This window comes from Pelobates fuscus, chromosome 3 (assembly GCF_036172605.1).
Source record: "Pelobates fuscus isolate aPelFus1 chromosome 3, aPelFus1.pri, whole genome shotgun sequence".
NCBI classification, from domain to species: Eukaryota; Metazoa; Chordata; class Amphibia; order Anura; family Pelobatidae; genus Pelobates; species Pelobates fuscus.
In genome coordinates, this window is record NC_086319.1 from 74,421,705 (window position 1) to 74,434,556 (window position 12,852).

The 12,852-nt window shown below is 39.5% G+C and overlaps 1 protein-coding gene across 1 annotated transcript in view; it reads left to right on the forward strand.

Moving 5' to 3' along the window:
* Positions 1 to 12,852, forward strand: part of TXNRD1 (thioredoxin reductase 1) — a 103,662-nt gene that overhangs the window by 63,090 nt on the left and 27,720 nt on the right. The window contains exons 4-9 of the mRNA XM_063445188.1: positions 3,807 to 3,916; positions 7,543 to 7,665; positions 8,404 to 8,476; positions 10,119 to 10,238; positions 11,397 to 11,539; positions 12,320 to 12,435. Of these exons, the coding sequence (XP_063301258.1) occupies positions 3,807 to 3,916; positions 7,543 to 7,665; positions 8,404 to 8,476; positions 10,119 to 10,238; positions 11,397 to 11,539; positions 12,320 to 12,435 (685 nt within the window). The remainder of the gene's footprint in view (positions 1 to 3,806; positions 3,917 to 7,542; positions 7,666 to 8,403; positions 8,477 to 10,118; positions 10,239 to 11,396; positions 11,540 to 12,319; positions 12,436 to 12,852) is intronic.

Sequence of the window (12,852 nt, forward strand, 5' to 3'; positions counted from 1 at the left end):
GTCAGAGGCAGACACACAAAAAAATGCCACACTGCTGAGCTCTGCAATGACGGCATTCTGGTGGTGGACACAGCATGCGTTGATTGGCGTGCTGTCGGGCTGACCCCGGGTGCCGATGCATGCTGTCTGACTGTGCCACTAGCTCCTTGCGACGACCTCCCCCTGCTTCCAACTCGTCTCCTCCTCCTCCTCTCTGTCTCCCCATCTGAACTTTCACCCTGTTCTTCTTCTTGCCGAGCGGGCACCCACGTGACATCCATGGACGCATCTTCATCATCAACCGCTTCACTTGTATCTGACAACTCAGCAAAGGAAGCAGCAGCGGGTACAACATCATCATCATCACACCGTACGTCCATGTGTGTAATGCTGCCTGCCTGAGATATATCCCTGTTATCTACATCCTCTGGCAATAATGGTTGCGCATCACTCATTTCTTCTAACGGATGTGTAAATAACTCCTCTGACATACCAAGTGAAGCGACTGTGGTGCTAGTGTTGGTGGTGGCGGCAGGCGGGTGAGGGGTATCTTGAGAGGTGCCCGAAGCTAAGCTGGAGGAGGATGGTGCGTCAAGGTTCCGAGCGGAAGCTGTAGAAGATTGGGTGTCCTGTGTTAGCCAGTCAACTATGTCCTCAGAACTTTTCAAGTTCAGGGTACGTGGCCTCTGAAAACTGGGCAGTATTCTAGGGCAAAAGGGAATCACAGCACCACGACCACGATGGCCCCTGCGGGGTGGCCTGCCTCTGCCTGTCATTTTTTGGGGGTATTAGTGTTACTATGTGTGCAAGCTACTGTGCGACCAGATATGGGTGGCACTGTGCAGTGGCAGAGGTTGGCAGAGTACACGCTGTAGGCCTGACACACCCGCTTGAAGACAACTAACAATCTATATCAGTGAAAAAAATTTTTTTGTTTTTGAATCAACGCTATTGTGACACCAGATATGAGTGGCAATGTGCACTGGCACAGGTTGGCAGATTACACGCTGAAGGCCTGACACCCGCTTTAAGGACCCTGACTGCTATTAGCTTACAGTGAAAAACTTTTTTTCTTTTTAAAGGCACGCTATAGAGACACCAGATATGAGTGGCAAAGTGCACTTGCAGAGGTTGGCAGAGTACACGCTGAAGGCCTGACACCCGCTTTAAGGACACTGACTGCTATTAGCTTATAGTGAAAAACTTTTTTTCTTTTTAAAGGCACGCTATAGAGACACCAGATATGAGTGGCAAAGTGCACTTGCAGAGGTTGGCAGAGTACACGCTGAAGGCCTGACACCCGCTTTAAGGACACTGACTGCTATTAGCTTATAGTGAAAAACTTTTTTTCTTTTTAAAGGCACGCTATAGAGACACCAGATATGAGTGGCAAAGTGCACTTGCAGAGGTTGGCAGAGTACACGCTGAAGGCCTGACACCCGCTTTAAGGACACTGACTGCTATTAGCTTATAGTGAAAAACTTTTTTTCTTTTTAAAGGCACGCTATAGAGACACCAGATATGAGTTGCAAAGTACACTGGCAGAGGTTGGCAGAGTACACGCTGAAGGCCTGACACCCCGACGCTTGCAGAAAACTAACTGCTATTAGCTTGCAGTGAAAAACTTTTTTTCTTTTTAAAGGCACGCTATAGAGACACCAGATATGAGTGGCAAAGTACACTGGCAGAGGTTGGCAGAGTACACGCTGAAGGCCTGACACCCCGACGCTTGCAGAAAACTAACTGCTATTAGCTTGCAGTGAAAAACTTTTTTTCTTTTTAAAGGCACGCTATAGAGACACCAGATATGAGTTGCAAAGTACACTGGCAGAGGTTGGCAGAGTACACGCTGAAGGCCTGACACCCCGACGCTTGCAGAAAACTAACTGCTATTAGCTTGCAGTGAAAAACTTTTTTTCTTTTTAAAGGCACGCTATAGAGACACCAGATATGAGTTGCAAAGTACACTGGCAGAGGTTGGCAGAGTACACGCTGAAGGCCTGACACCCCGACGCTTGCAGAAAACTAACTGCTATTAGCTTGCAGTGAAAAACTTTTTTTCTTTTTAAAGGCACGCTATAGAGACACCAGATATGAGTGGCAAAGTGCACTTTCAGAGGTTGGCAGAGTACACGCTGAAGGCCTGACACCCGCTTTAAGGACACTGACTGCTATTAGCTTACAGTGAAAAACTTTTTTTCTTTTTAAAGGCATACTTTATTACAAACGCTCTTCTGAGACGTATTTACAAACAGTCTCTTATTCTCTTATTCAGACACACCTACCGATACATTCAAACACTCTGTAACAGGCAATCACATGCACATGTCATTCACAAACTCACACAGGCACACACAGGTACGCACGCACACAGGATACGTGAATGGCTTACAAACAATCAGTGTCAAGATCAGCATTGGGGTTAATTATTCCTTTGAAGAAGGGGTGTCCAAAAGGTAGGTTTCCAGATGTTTTAAAACCACAGCTTCCATGATGCTTTGTCATTCTAAAGGCTTGCAAAGGCACGCAAAGAGTTATGGGAGTTGTAGGTCTACAACACCGGGGATCTACCTCTTGGATACCCCTGCTTTAAAGGAACACTCCATAATCACAACCACTACAGCTCACTCTAGTAGTTATGGAGCCAGGAGTGCTCAGAAACCCTACATTGGTTTGACTTCTTACCTGGGATCTTCTGGGCAGGTCAACCCACCTCTACTACTATGCTGGAGAGCTGCAAGTCTCAGAAGATGTTGGTAGCACAAGCTGGCAGCTTGGACCCCAGGTAAGAGGTCAAACCATTCCAAAGTGGTTTGACTCCTTACAATAGTGGGGTTATTGTACTTGGAGTTTTTCTTTACTGATACGTTGTTATATTACAGATCTTTTTTATTCATCAAAAATGTATTCATATGTTTCATACATGTTCTCATCTGTATTCCCCTATCCTGGCAGGAAAGTGCAGACAGGTATTGTGTAAAGCTTATTTTTGGCTTATTATTTTCATGGAGGTGAGAAGACAAAATGTATGTGTTTTCTTCTCCTAATACTCAATACAGTAACACAGCAACACAAATCATCAGTTATATCACCAAATATAACAAGCCATGAGACCATTAGCGTTGGACTGCGTCTGCTCAGAGCAGAGAGTAATATCATTCACAGAAATCAATAAAACTAGTTTAAGACCCAGTAGTCGGTTCACCTCAGGTCGGAAGCTATATTAATCAAGCTACACATAGACTCACTCATTGTTACTCATACCGTTCCTTACTTTCTATTATTTATCATTCTCTCATATTGATTTGCCATTGTGTATCTATTCTTCCCTTTGTCGCTCAGAGGTTTTTTTACACTGCATATCTCCATCTGTCTAATCAATTTCAGGCTAAAATAACATAAATGAAAAATAGCGTAGAATAAGCCATGTTTTCAGTTTGAGTATTTTTACCTTAAATTTGAAATCCACTTGGAATTTCCAACAATTCCCCCTTCAGCGAATAACTTAGTCAATGAAAAGCCCAAATTCTGTGACACAATCGAGTTATACCTATTTACTGAATTCATTTAAATTCTTCCTTGTGATCTCTTTCGTTCTCTCTGTTTATTGTAAAGCCAATGGTAAAGTCTGGTACCTGGCAAAAAGTGTTTAGTCATTGTTACTCACAGATTTCGGAAGTGGTTGATGTTCCGCCGGACTCAGTACGTAGTCAGAGATGCTGGGAAACGAGAGGCGCTGGGATTATGAAACTTGCCCCACCTCTTTTGGCATTTCCTGGGAGCAGAACTTCTTAAATGGAGAGATCACTTCTGATTGTCTTCCACAGAGAACGGACAGATGTTTGAAGAGGTGCTCTGTGAACACGTCATGGAGACGGCTTTACCCAGTGTTTTCGTAAAAGAGAAGTTTATAGGAGAATACGATGGAATCATAAAGGTAAAAAAACTTTAATTATTTATGTTAAAAAATGCTGAAGTAGACACTTTTGTTCATGAAATTTGTTATATTGTTATTTTGTAATATAAACCTCGGAGAGCCCAGCTACTGTTAAACTACAGATCCCATGGGTCTCAGCCAATATGCTCCCAGGCGTTCGTAAACTGAGGATTAAAGGGAGATGTAGTTCAACAACACCTAGAAAGGTGGTCTACTTTTGTAAACAGTTGTCTTTATAATGTATTCATAGGTATTGGTACAATCTCTAACTGTAATGTAACTAAAGTAGATCTATTTATCTATCGATCGGTCTGTCTGTCTATCTGTCTTTCTATAATACAAAATATTTATATATAACATATATATAGCGAGAGAGAGAGAGAGAGATTTTGTTTTAATGTTCAGATGTTTTAGAATTCCATACTGCAACACCCACTACTCTGTGTAAAGTAAAGTCTTTTCCTTAAACTCTACACTATCCTTACTCACTATATCACAAATTAACCCCTACATTATTGTAACACACTACACTAAACATTAACCCTTATATTACTGTAGCACACTACACTGAAGCTAAACATGAACCCCTACATTACTGTAAAACACTACACTAAACATTAACCCCTACATTACTGTAGCACACTACACTGAAGCTAAACATGAACCCCTACACTACACATTTACCCTAAACACTAAACATTAAGCCCTGCGCCTGCAGGACCCTAACACTAATAACCATTAACTGCAACACTAACACTAACCTTAACCTACAAACATCATGTAATGTAAAACAGAGACAAGAGCAAAGTATTTATTAGGGGAAAATAATACTTGGAGAAAATATCTTGGGGTTTTGGATACATTTCTAAACCACCAACTTTTGCCCCTTTGTTTATTATAATCTCTCCACAAGCATTTTATTGTATTATTTTCCTATAATACTTGGCTCACCGTGAATCCTCTCTCTCTTACTCACTTTTACAATCTCTCAGTCAACATGTAAAGATTTACAAAACTTCATGTATCTCTCATTTTATGTATCTCTTTAATCTCATTTCAATTTCTGTGCTGAAAATATGTTTGTGGCTCATTCTGGCCTTAAGGCATTCCCGTAAGAAGACAGTGATTGTTCAACTGTCACTAGTTTGTTTCTTGTCAATCTGGATATGCCAGAGCTTGTCCTAACTAAACCAGATTCCCATACCTTCTCAGTAAAATCAAGGTAATGAGCCACTATTTATTACTCAGAATTATCCAGAGACAAAGAAAGCATTGCTCATTGAAATATGTCTTCTGAGTAGATAGTGTACAGGGCGTTCACCCATTATTTACAGATGGCAGCAAAGACTTGCAGGTTTTTTTTTTTTTTTACAAAAGTAAGAACAGTCAACAATTCAAAAAGGGAATTTCAAATTTAAAGCCAAAGTCGCAAATCTGGAAGCAAAGTTGACTTGGAGAAATTTTCTAACTTGCCTACCATGACATTAAATGTGAAATTAAAGGAACACTATAGTGTCAGAAATACAAACATATATTCCAGACGTTATAGTGCTGACGTGGCTGTTTAGCTGTCTGTGCAGTGCACTGGTGATTTTCCTAACTTTTTCCCCTCACTGTATCTGTCTTGTTGCAGCTGGCCCCGCCTGGCTCTACTTCCATGGCTAAGATCATCAATTTATATATGTTGGTCTATTAATAGGATCGTAGGCAGAAATAAATACTGGGTTAGGCTTGGAGTCAGTCAGTGGCACATGACGGATCACGTCACAGGTTTCCGGAATTGTAATGATTTCTTATAAAACACGGCAGGATATTGTAACACCCAAATATCTACAGTGGTTTTCCAAAGTCAGGAAGTTTCACTTATATATTAATTATATGCCTCCCACGTGCACCTTAAAGGCGTGAGTTATATGGGATGATGAGTGAGTCAGACCATATCCGATCTACACCCATTACAATGATCTGTGTTTTCTCTCGTCTAGGACTATTACAATAAATTAACATAAAACATCTAACCTGCTCCATAATTCATTTGCTAGTTTTGAACACAGCTGTTTGCATTTTAAATATCATTTGGTGTTTGGGAGAATATTATTTTATTGCAATGATACTATTGACCTAACTACTATTCTAATTAAGTGAAGAAACAGCTACTTTGTTTAGAGGAAAACACAAAACGGTTGTGGGAAGGCTAGAATATTACTAATATACACTAAAAACACTAATTACACATAATTTAAACATACCTTCCATTTGCTGGGTAGAGATAGTATCCAGTATAGGACAAACTATACAATCTTCAGTACATTAATAAGCTTGAAAACAATATAAAAAGATTCATCGGATAAGACCTCACAAGACACAAATGGGTTACAAATACATTGCACTTACAACATAAAAAGCCATGGAGACAGAAACAGCTTTAACAAAGCTTGTGTTTAAAGGGACACTATAGTCACCAGCACAGCTACAGCTTATTGAATTTGTTCTGGTGAGTAGAATCATTACCTTCAGACTTTTTGCTGTAAACACTGTCTTTTCAGAGAAAATGCAGCGTTTACATTACAGCCTAGTGATAATTTCACAGGCCACTCCTCAGGTGGCTGCTAAAGCTGCTTCCTTGGACAGTGCTGCAGAGTAAGCAGCACTGCAATTCAGTGTCTCCACCACCTGCATGCAGTCACTGAACTTTCCTCATAGAGATGCATTGATTCAATGCTGATTGGCCAGGGCTGTGTTTGACTTGTACTGGCTCTGCCCCTGATCTGCCTCCTTGACAGTCTCAGCCAATCCTATGGAGAAGCATTTTGATTGGCTCAGACCACTACGTCTGATGATGTCAGCAGACAGAGGCAGTTCAGGGGCAGAGGCAGCAGCTTAAGGCATGAATACAAGTAATATTGTACTATATTTAGGGAGGCAAGAAGGTTACCAGAGGGGCTTGATGGTGGTTTTAACACTACATGTTTGTCTTCCTGACCCTATACTATAGTGTTCCTTTAAAGCAGATTCCCTCCAGTAAATGGAATCAATGGAGTAAAGGCTGCATTATAAATCCATGATACATACCAGGTAATAGAAGGGGATATGCAGACCTAACTCCAACTCGGTTGAAGGGACTTTATCAAGGGGAACTACATAATCCAGTTCTTCAATCCATTGATTCGGACACCTCTGTGGTCATATTGGGATCCAGACATGTATCCCATACGGAGTAACTTTACTGTACGATTTACAGGAGGGAGTAAGATTGTATTGTTTGCCCTATATTGGATACTGTCTCTACTTTTTTTAAAATATTCTAGCCTTCCCACCCATTTTGTGTTTTCTCTGGTGTATACTTTTTGGGTTTTGGAGTTAGGCTGAGTTGTTGAGTGAAGACACTTTGTGAAAGTTATCACATAGCTTGACCTTTGATTCTTTTAAGATATATTTTGTTGGATTGTAAAGGTACTACATGTGCATCTTCCTGTGCTGAAATTGGTCTACCATATAGCAACATGTGTATTGTTCCCAAAATTAAGACTGTTCAACTGTTATTCATTTATACTTTATTTTCAGTATATATATTGTATATACTCACTGATGTTTTTGCCATTCCCTCCCCCCCAATTTTCCAACAGTTAGCAAAGGAAGGCTTGTTTCAAAAGCTTTTAGAAGGTAAAGAAGAGAAAACATCGGACAACGCTTATGACTATGACCTGATAGTGATTGGCGGTGGCTCAGGAGGTCTCGCTGCTTCTAAGGTAAAGACACTGGCTGGAGGTTGGAAATAAATGATTCGTGAGTGGTTAAACAATACATGGAACTCTCAATATATGCCTTTTCGCACATCAAAACGTGGAACGATTTTCACTCACTTGCATGAGTTTCCTAACACGTTAACAATCTCCAAGAGTCTGACATTTTCTATAAAACATATAGCAGTTTATTCACTAAATTGAAAAATTCAGAGAATTGCTAAAATTGCACACAGTAAGTCAAATTGTCTTATGCTAACTGATCCAGGCTTTTAATGGTTCTCCCCTTCCATTTATAATGGCCCTAGCACAGTGATTTTCTTTTGTGTGGGGGCGTATAGTCATCTAGTGGGCACGTCTGGAATATTTGTGCACGCTCTCCACTCTTACTGTCTTTACCAATCTCTTACCCCAAGAGTATATTTTTACCTCTCAAACACCTGCCTTTTATGCCCGTGTGTGGGCTCCCATTGACGGTTGGCTCAGTGTCCACTGATTAAAGGTTTACTACAACCATTTACCAAACAACACTTTTTTGAATTCGAACTGCCCTGTTGGACACTATAACAATTGTCCACCCCCCCTTTTTTGTCATAAAAGAGTTTTTTATTTACCTGCGCGTGACATGGCATTTCTGCGCATGACAATAAAATGAATTACAAACACCCACACCTGCCATCTTCTATTCACACAAAAGAAGCAGCCATTTTGGAATATTTCAATGTTTCTCCTTTCTGTTAACAGGAGGCCACACAATATGGCAAGAATGTATTGGTACTAGACTACGTCACGCCATCTCCGCTAGGAACACAATGGGGTAAGAATTTGCTATACTCAGCATAGCATGTTTTATAGTTTTTTGTTTTTTTAAAATGCTTACTGACCTCCTTTGGATTTTCCTTTTTTTTTTTTTTTATTCTTTATTTTTCTTGTGCATATGAAAAACATACATTTGATCTTGCAGCGCCACAACAGCAACTGCAGGCTTTTCTTGAACATGTAATTGATGTGGCATGCGATTGAATAGCACAATTGTATGGTATATTGTCATGAGAAACATAAGATTTCAGACTGTTCTGTAACGTGCAGGCTTATTATTGGTATGGGCATTTGCATATTTTGTGTAAGAACAAAAGGCTGAAGTTTGCAGCATTGAATTAGCTCAGGTTTAAGTAGAAAGTTGGCTTAAGGTGGTGCTGCACTTTGTGTAAGCAAGGCCACATGCGACCGTGAGTAGGTGAGCAACCGTTGTGAGGCAACCTGTTGCATGTTCTGACCCAGGGTATCACCGTGAGGGGCTTAGTGTGCTGCAAAGAGGTACTACGGTTTGTTAGTGGAGACTAATAATAAGATTAAAAGGAGTTACATGGCTGGGTGTCTAAAGCGGGTGGAAGCGCCCTGGTGCTCGCTAGTATAGGATACTGGATGGTATGCTGCGCAATATGCGAGGTGTAAGTTTATCGATTATAGAATGATTGATTGAGAGTGGTGCTAGCCACCCTACCAGGTTATCGTTATGGAAGGAGGCGGGATGATTATGTCAAAGCGCTTTTAAGTGTTGAGCGTAGGTAGGGGCTTGTATGGGGCTAAGTGATAGAAAAATTGATCATAAACTTAGGTACATGAGAGCAGGATTATAGCAGGAGTCCAACAGGTTAAATAAGGTCTGTAGTGTCATCAGCATAGCTGCATTATACGTGTCATTCCATGAAACCCACAGAGAGAGATTTTGAAAAATGTAAATGAAATAAAACAGTGAAACATAAAATACTTTGAGTCCTGTAATCTGGGATGTGGTTGGCGGAAGGGTGGCATGGTCAGGGAGTCCAGCGTCAGCCTATGCCCTTGATCGGGTAGGAATAATGGCTGTCTATGGATTGTTCAGTGCTGGAGCTGAGCGTGGCTGTCTGGTGGAGCTGTAGCTCAGTCTCGGGGGTGTGATCCAGATCCGGGGCAAGGAGCGCTGTCATGTGCTGTGAGCCAAGCGCTTTGTTAAGCCTGTGTAAGGCAAAGGGGAAGCTTTAGTTTTTGCCTAAAATCTTATGGCAGTTATGTATAAAGTACAATTCTGGGATGAAGTTGTAACGCAGACGGTATCAATGGGAACATTCCGGTGGTTTCCAAAATGATTGGCACAAAGTTTAAAAAGCTAAAAAATTCAACAAAGTTGAATTTGTCTGAAGCGCTACACTACATTTTGAATATTGGCACAAAGTTTGACTTTTACATAACCCTTATGTATTGAAATGTTCAAATACAGCTGAAAACAAGAAAAATGCAGCTTTATAATAGCTTTCATTATTCCCCACATTATAGAAAATGTTACATCCAATCTTCAGTATTGGGCTACTGTAGCAAATGGGAACCCCCAGAGGCGCCACCTACTGGACATTTCAGAAAAGTTCCGTTTGTTACAGAAACAATAATAAATTAATGATATTACTCTTTATTTATCCCAGGCCTTGGAGGAACATGTGTAAACGTGGGCTGTATTCCCAAGAAGCTAATGCACCAGGCAGCCTTACTGAAGCAGGCTTTGAAAGATTGTCAGAAGTTCGGCTGGCAGGTGGATAGTAATGGTAAGCCATTCTCAAACCATTTGTCTATAAACAGCTTAGCTCTGCTTGGCCCCTTTCGCTGATAAAGAATGTGATCCATTACAAGTTCTAGATTGATGCAAGGATTTTTGAAAGCAGGTCCTACATTTTCCTGGACGCCACAGCTACACATGTCTGTGTAAATCCTATAATGGATATAAAGAACGTCCAATCATGATAAATGGCCAATACATGTTGGAGATGACATATTCGTTTTATAAAAACATATGCACCGACTAAGCCCAGATAGTGATTATACTCCCGTTAAACTTCTGCAATTTAAGCTATTATGTCAAACAGTTTACACATAACGAGCAACACATTTTATACTGCAGACTGTACAACACATAGAGGATAACTGAATAATATTTTCATTGATCAGCTGAAAAATACATTTTGACCCCCACAAATGACAAATTCATGGCAAAGATGCACAGTTGAATAACATTTTTAACTTTGGATGTCTGCTGACAAAATCAAATGTGTGGTATGTTGAAAGTTAACTTGCAAAACGGACTAAAATAGTTAAAACAAAAAAAATATATACAGAAAGTCACCAAAACTTGCATATATTGAGATGCTCTGTTATATTTATATATCTGTTCATTTATTTATCACTGTCAGCGGAGGGCTGGCCATCCCCCAGGCCACTAGAATACTAAAATATATTATGTGGCTTATTCTGTTACTATTATTGTGTTTTAGTTCTTGCATTGTCGGTATAAAACATTTAAAGGGTTAATTACTAAAGTGAGAATTACTGAAAAAAAGTGAATTCAAACTAAGTTTCAAATTAAAAGTCAGAATAGCCAAAATGAAAATAGAAATGAGCTGACAAATTGGCCAATTTAGCAATCTTGGCCTAAAAAAACCTGCTAATATAAAAAAAAAACAACAAGTGGGGTATGTTGTGACAATCCACTAATTAGGTATGAGAATGGGCAATTTCTTTGTAGTAGCCCCTAAAGGTAAAATATAGTCACCCCTCTAATGATCACGGTGGCATGTTTAGGATTCATTAATCCTTGTTGAATAAACGACTTTGTGGTAATATAGTTTTTATTTTCACACTTTCAGTTAATAATTTTTTTTAAATTAAATTTAAAATTTACCTTTGTATTGCGTTTTGTTATCCTCCAGTACAGCACAACTGGGAGACTATGACGGAATCCATTCAGAGCTACATTGGTTCTTTAAATTGGAACTACAGGGTCTCGCTGTTGGAAAAGGAAGTGAAATATGAAAATGGATACGGGGAGTTTGTAGAACCACACAAAATTAAGGTATTTCATGATGTCATATTAAGGCACGCTTAAAAAAAATGTCAGCCAGTGACAGATCTAGATTTTAAAGGGCCCACTTTTTAAAATATTTTGAAAGGCCACAAGTTGTAGAAATCATTACAAACTAATAAATGTGTATACTTCCATTGGTTTGTTTTAAGGAATAATAGGAATTGACATAGAACTGTACAGTATTCCACTCAGTACATTTAAACTATGTCTGTATTTAATAATTCAGCACAAAGAAGCGATTTTGTTCAAGGGCCTCTCTTTTATTATAATGTGCCACCCCTAGGCATTGCTAGGCAGAGGGTTTGGGGGCTGAATCCATGGGTGTTGGATTCTTTACCCCCAGATCTCTACACGTAGCAGAAGAGGCAAGATGATAATAGTTTTTGTTTTTTTAATTTAATTATTATTTACTATTTTTTTAATATGCATTATAATTTATTTTACTCAGAACAGCCACTTGTTCTAAAAAGAATGATCACTAGTATAGTGTTCTGCAAGAAAACTGCCAGGCGGAGTGCTTGCGAACAGAGCTTTCTTAGGTATCCCCCCTATATGTTAGAGTAGGAGTTGTCGAGTTTTGCTTTGGACCGAAGCCCCAGGTGTCTCTAGAACCCAGCAACGCATCTGATAACATCACATGCCGTACTATACTTTGACTGTTTGATTTGATCTACTTTTATAAAATTTAATTATCTCATCTTACTCACACGAAGTCAACGACATTTTCAAAGTTAAAAATGTTTAATAGGAGCATATTTTTCTTTATAGACAACAAACAGCAGAGGAAAAGTCAAGTACTTTACCGCAGAAAAATTTATCATAGCTACAGGAGAACGACCTCGATACCTCGGTATAAATGGCGACAAAGAATACTGCATCACAAGGTACTCTTTAGAAGAAACAATTATATCTACCTAGTGCTGGTCATACCTCACAATACTGAATACTGTCAGAATTATGGCAGAACCTGATTTGATCATTTGTGTATTGCAGGAGAATTATTAATGAACTCTTTATATGAGACTTACTTTTATGTGGCAGGGTTCTGTCACTGAGGGATTTCTTTTTTAATAACGTATGAATGAAAGACATAAAATCAGCAGACACAGAAATTGTAATGTGTTCCAGGGTAGTAAATTCACTCAATCATGCAACATCCATCTTTTGTAATGACATTCTACATGCACTTTGCCATTCCATCAAGTTTTGACATTTAATTATGTAGAATATAGACCTTGTTTTAGGAGACAATCACAGTATTAAGTTAAATATCACACATTATGAAACAATTACGTATATCA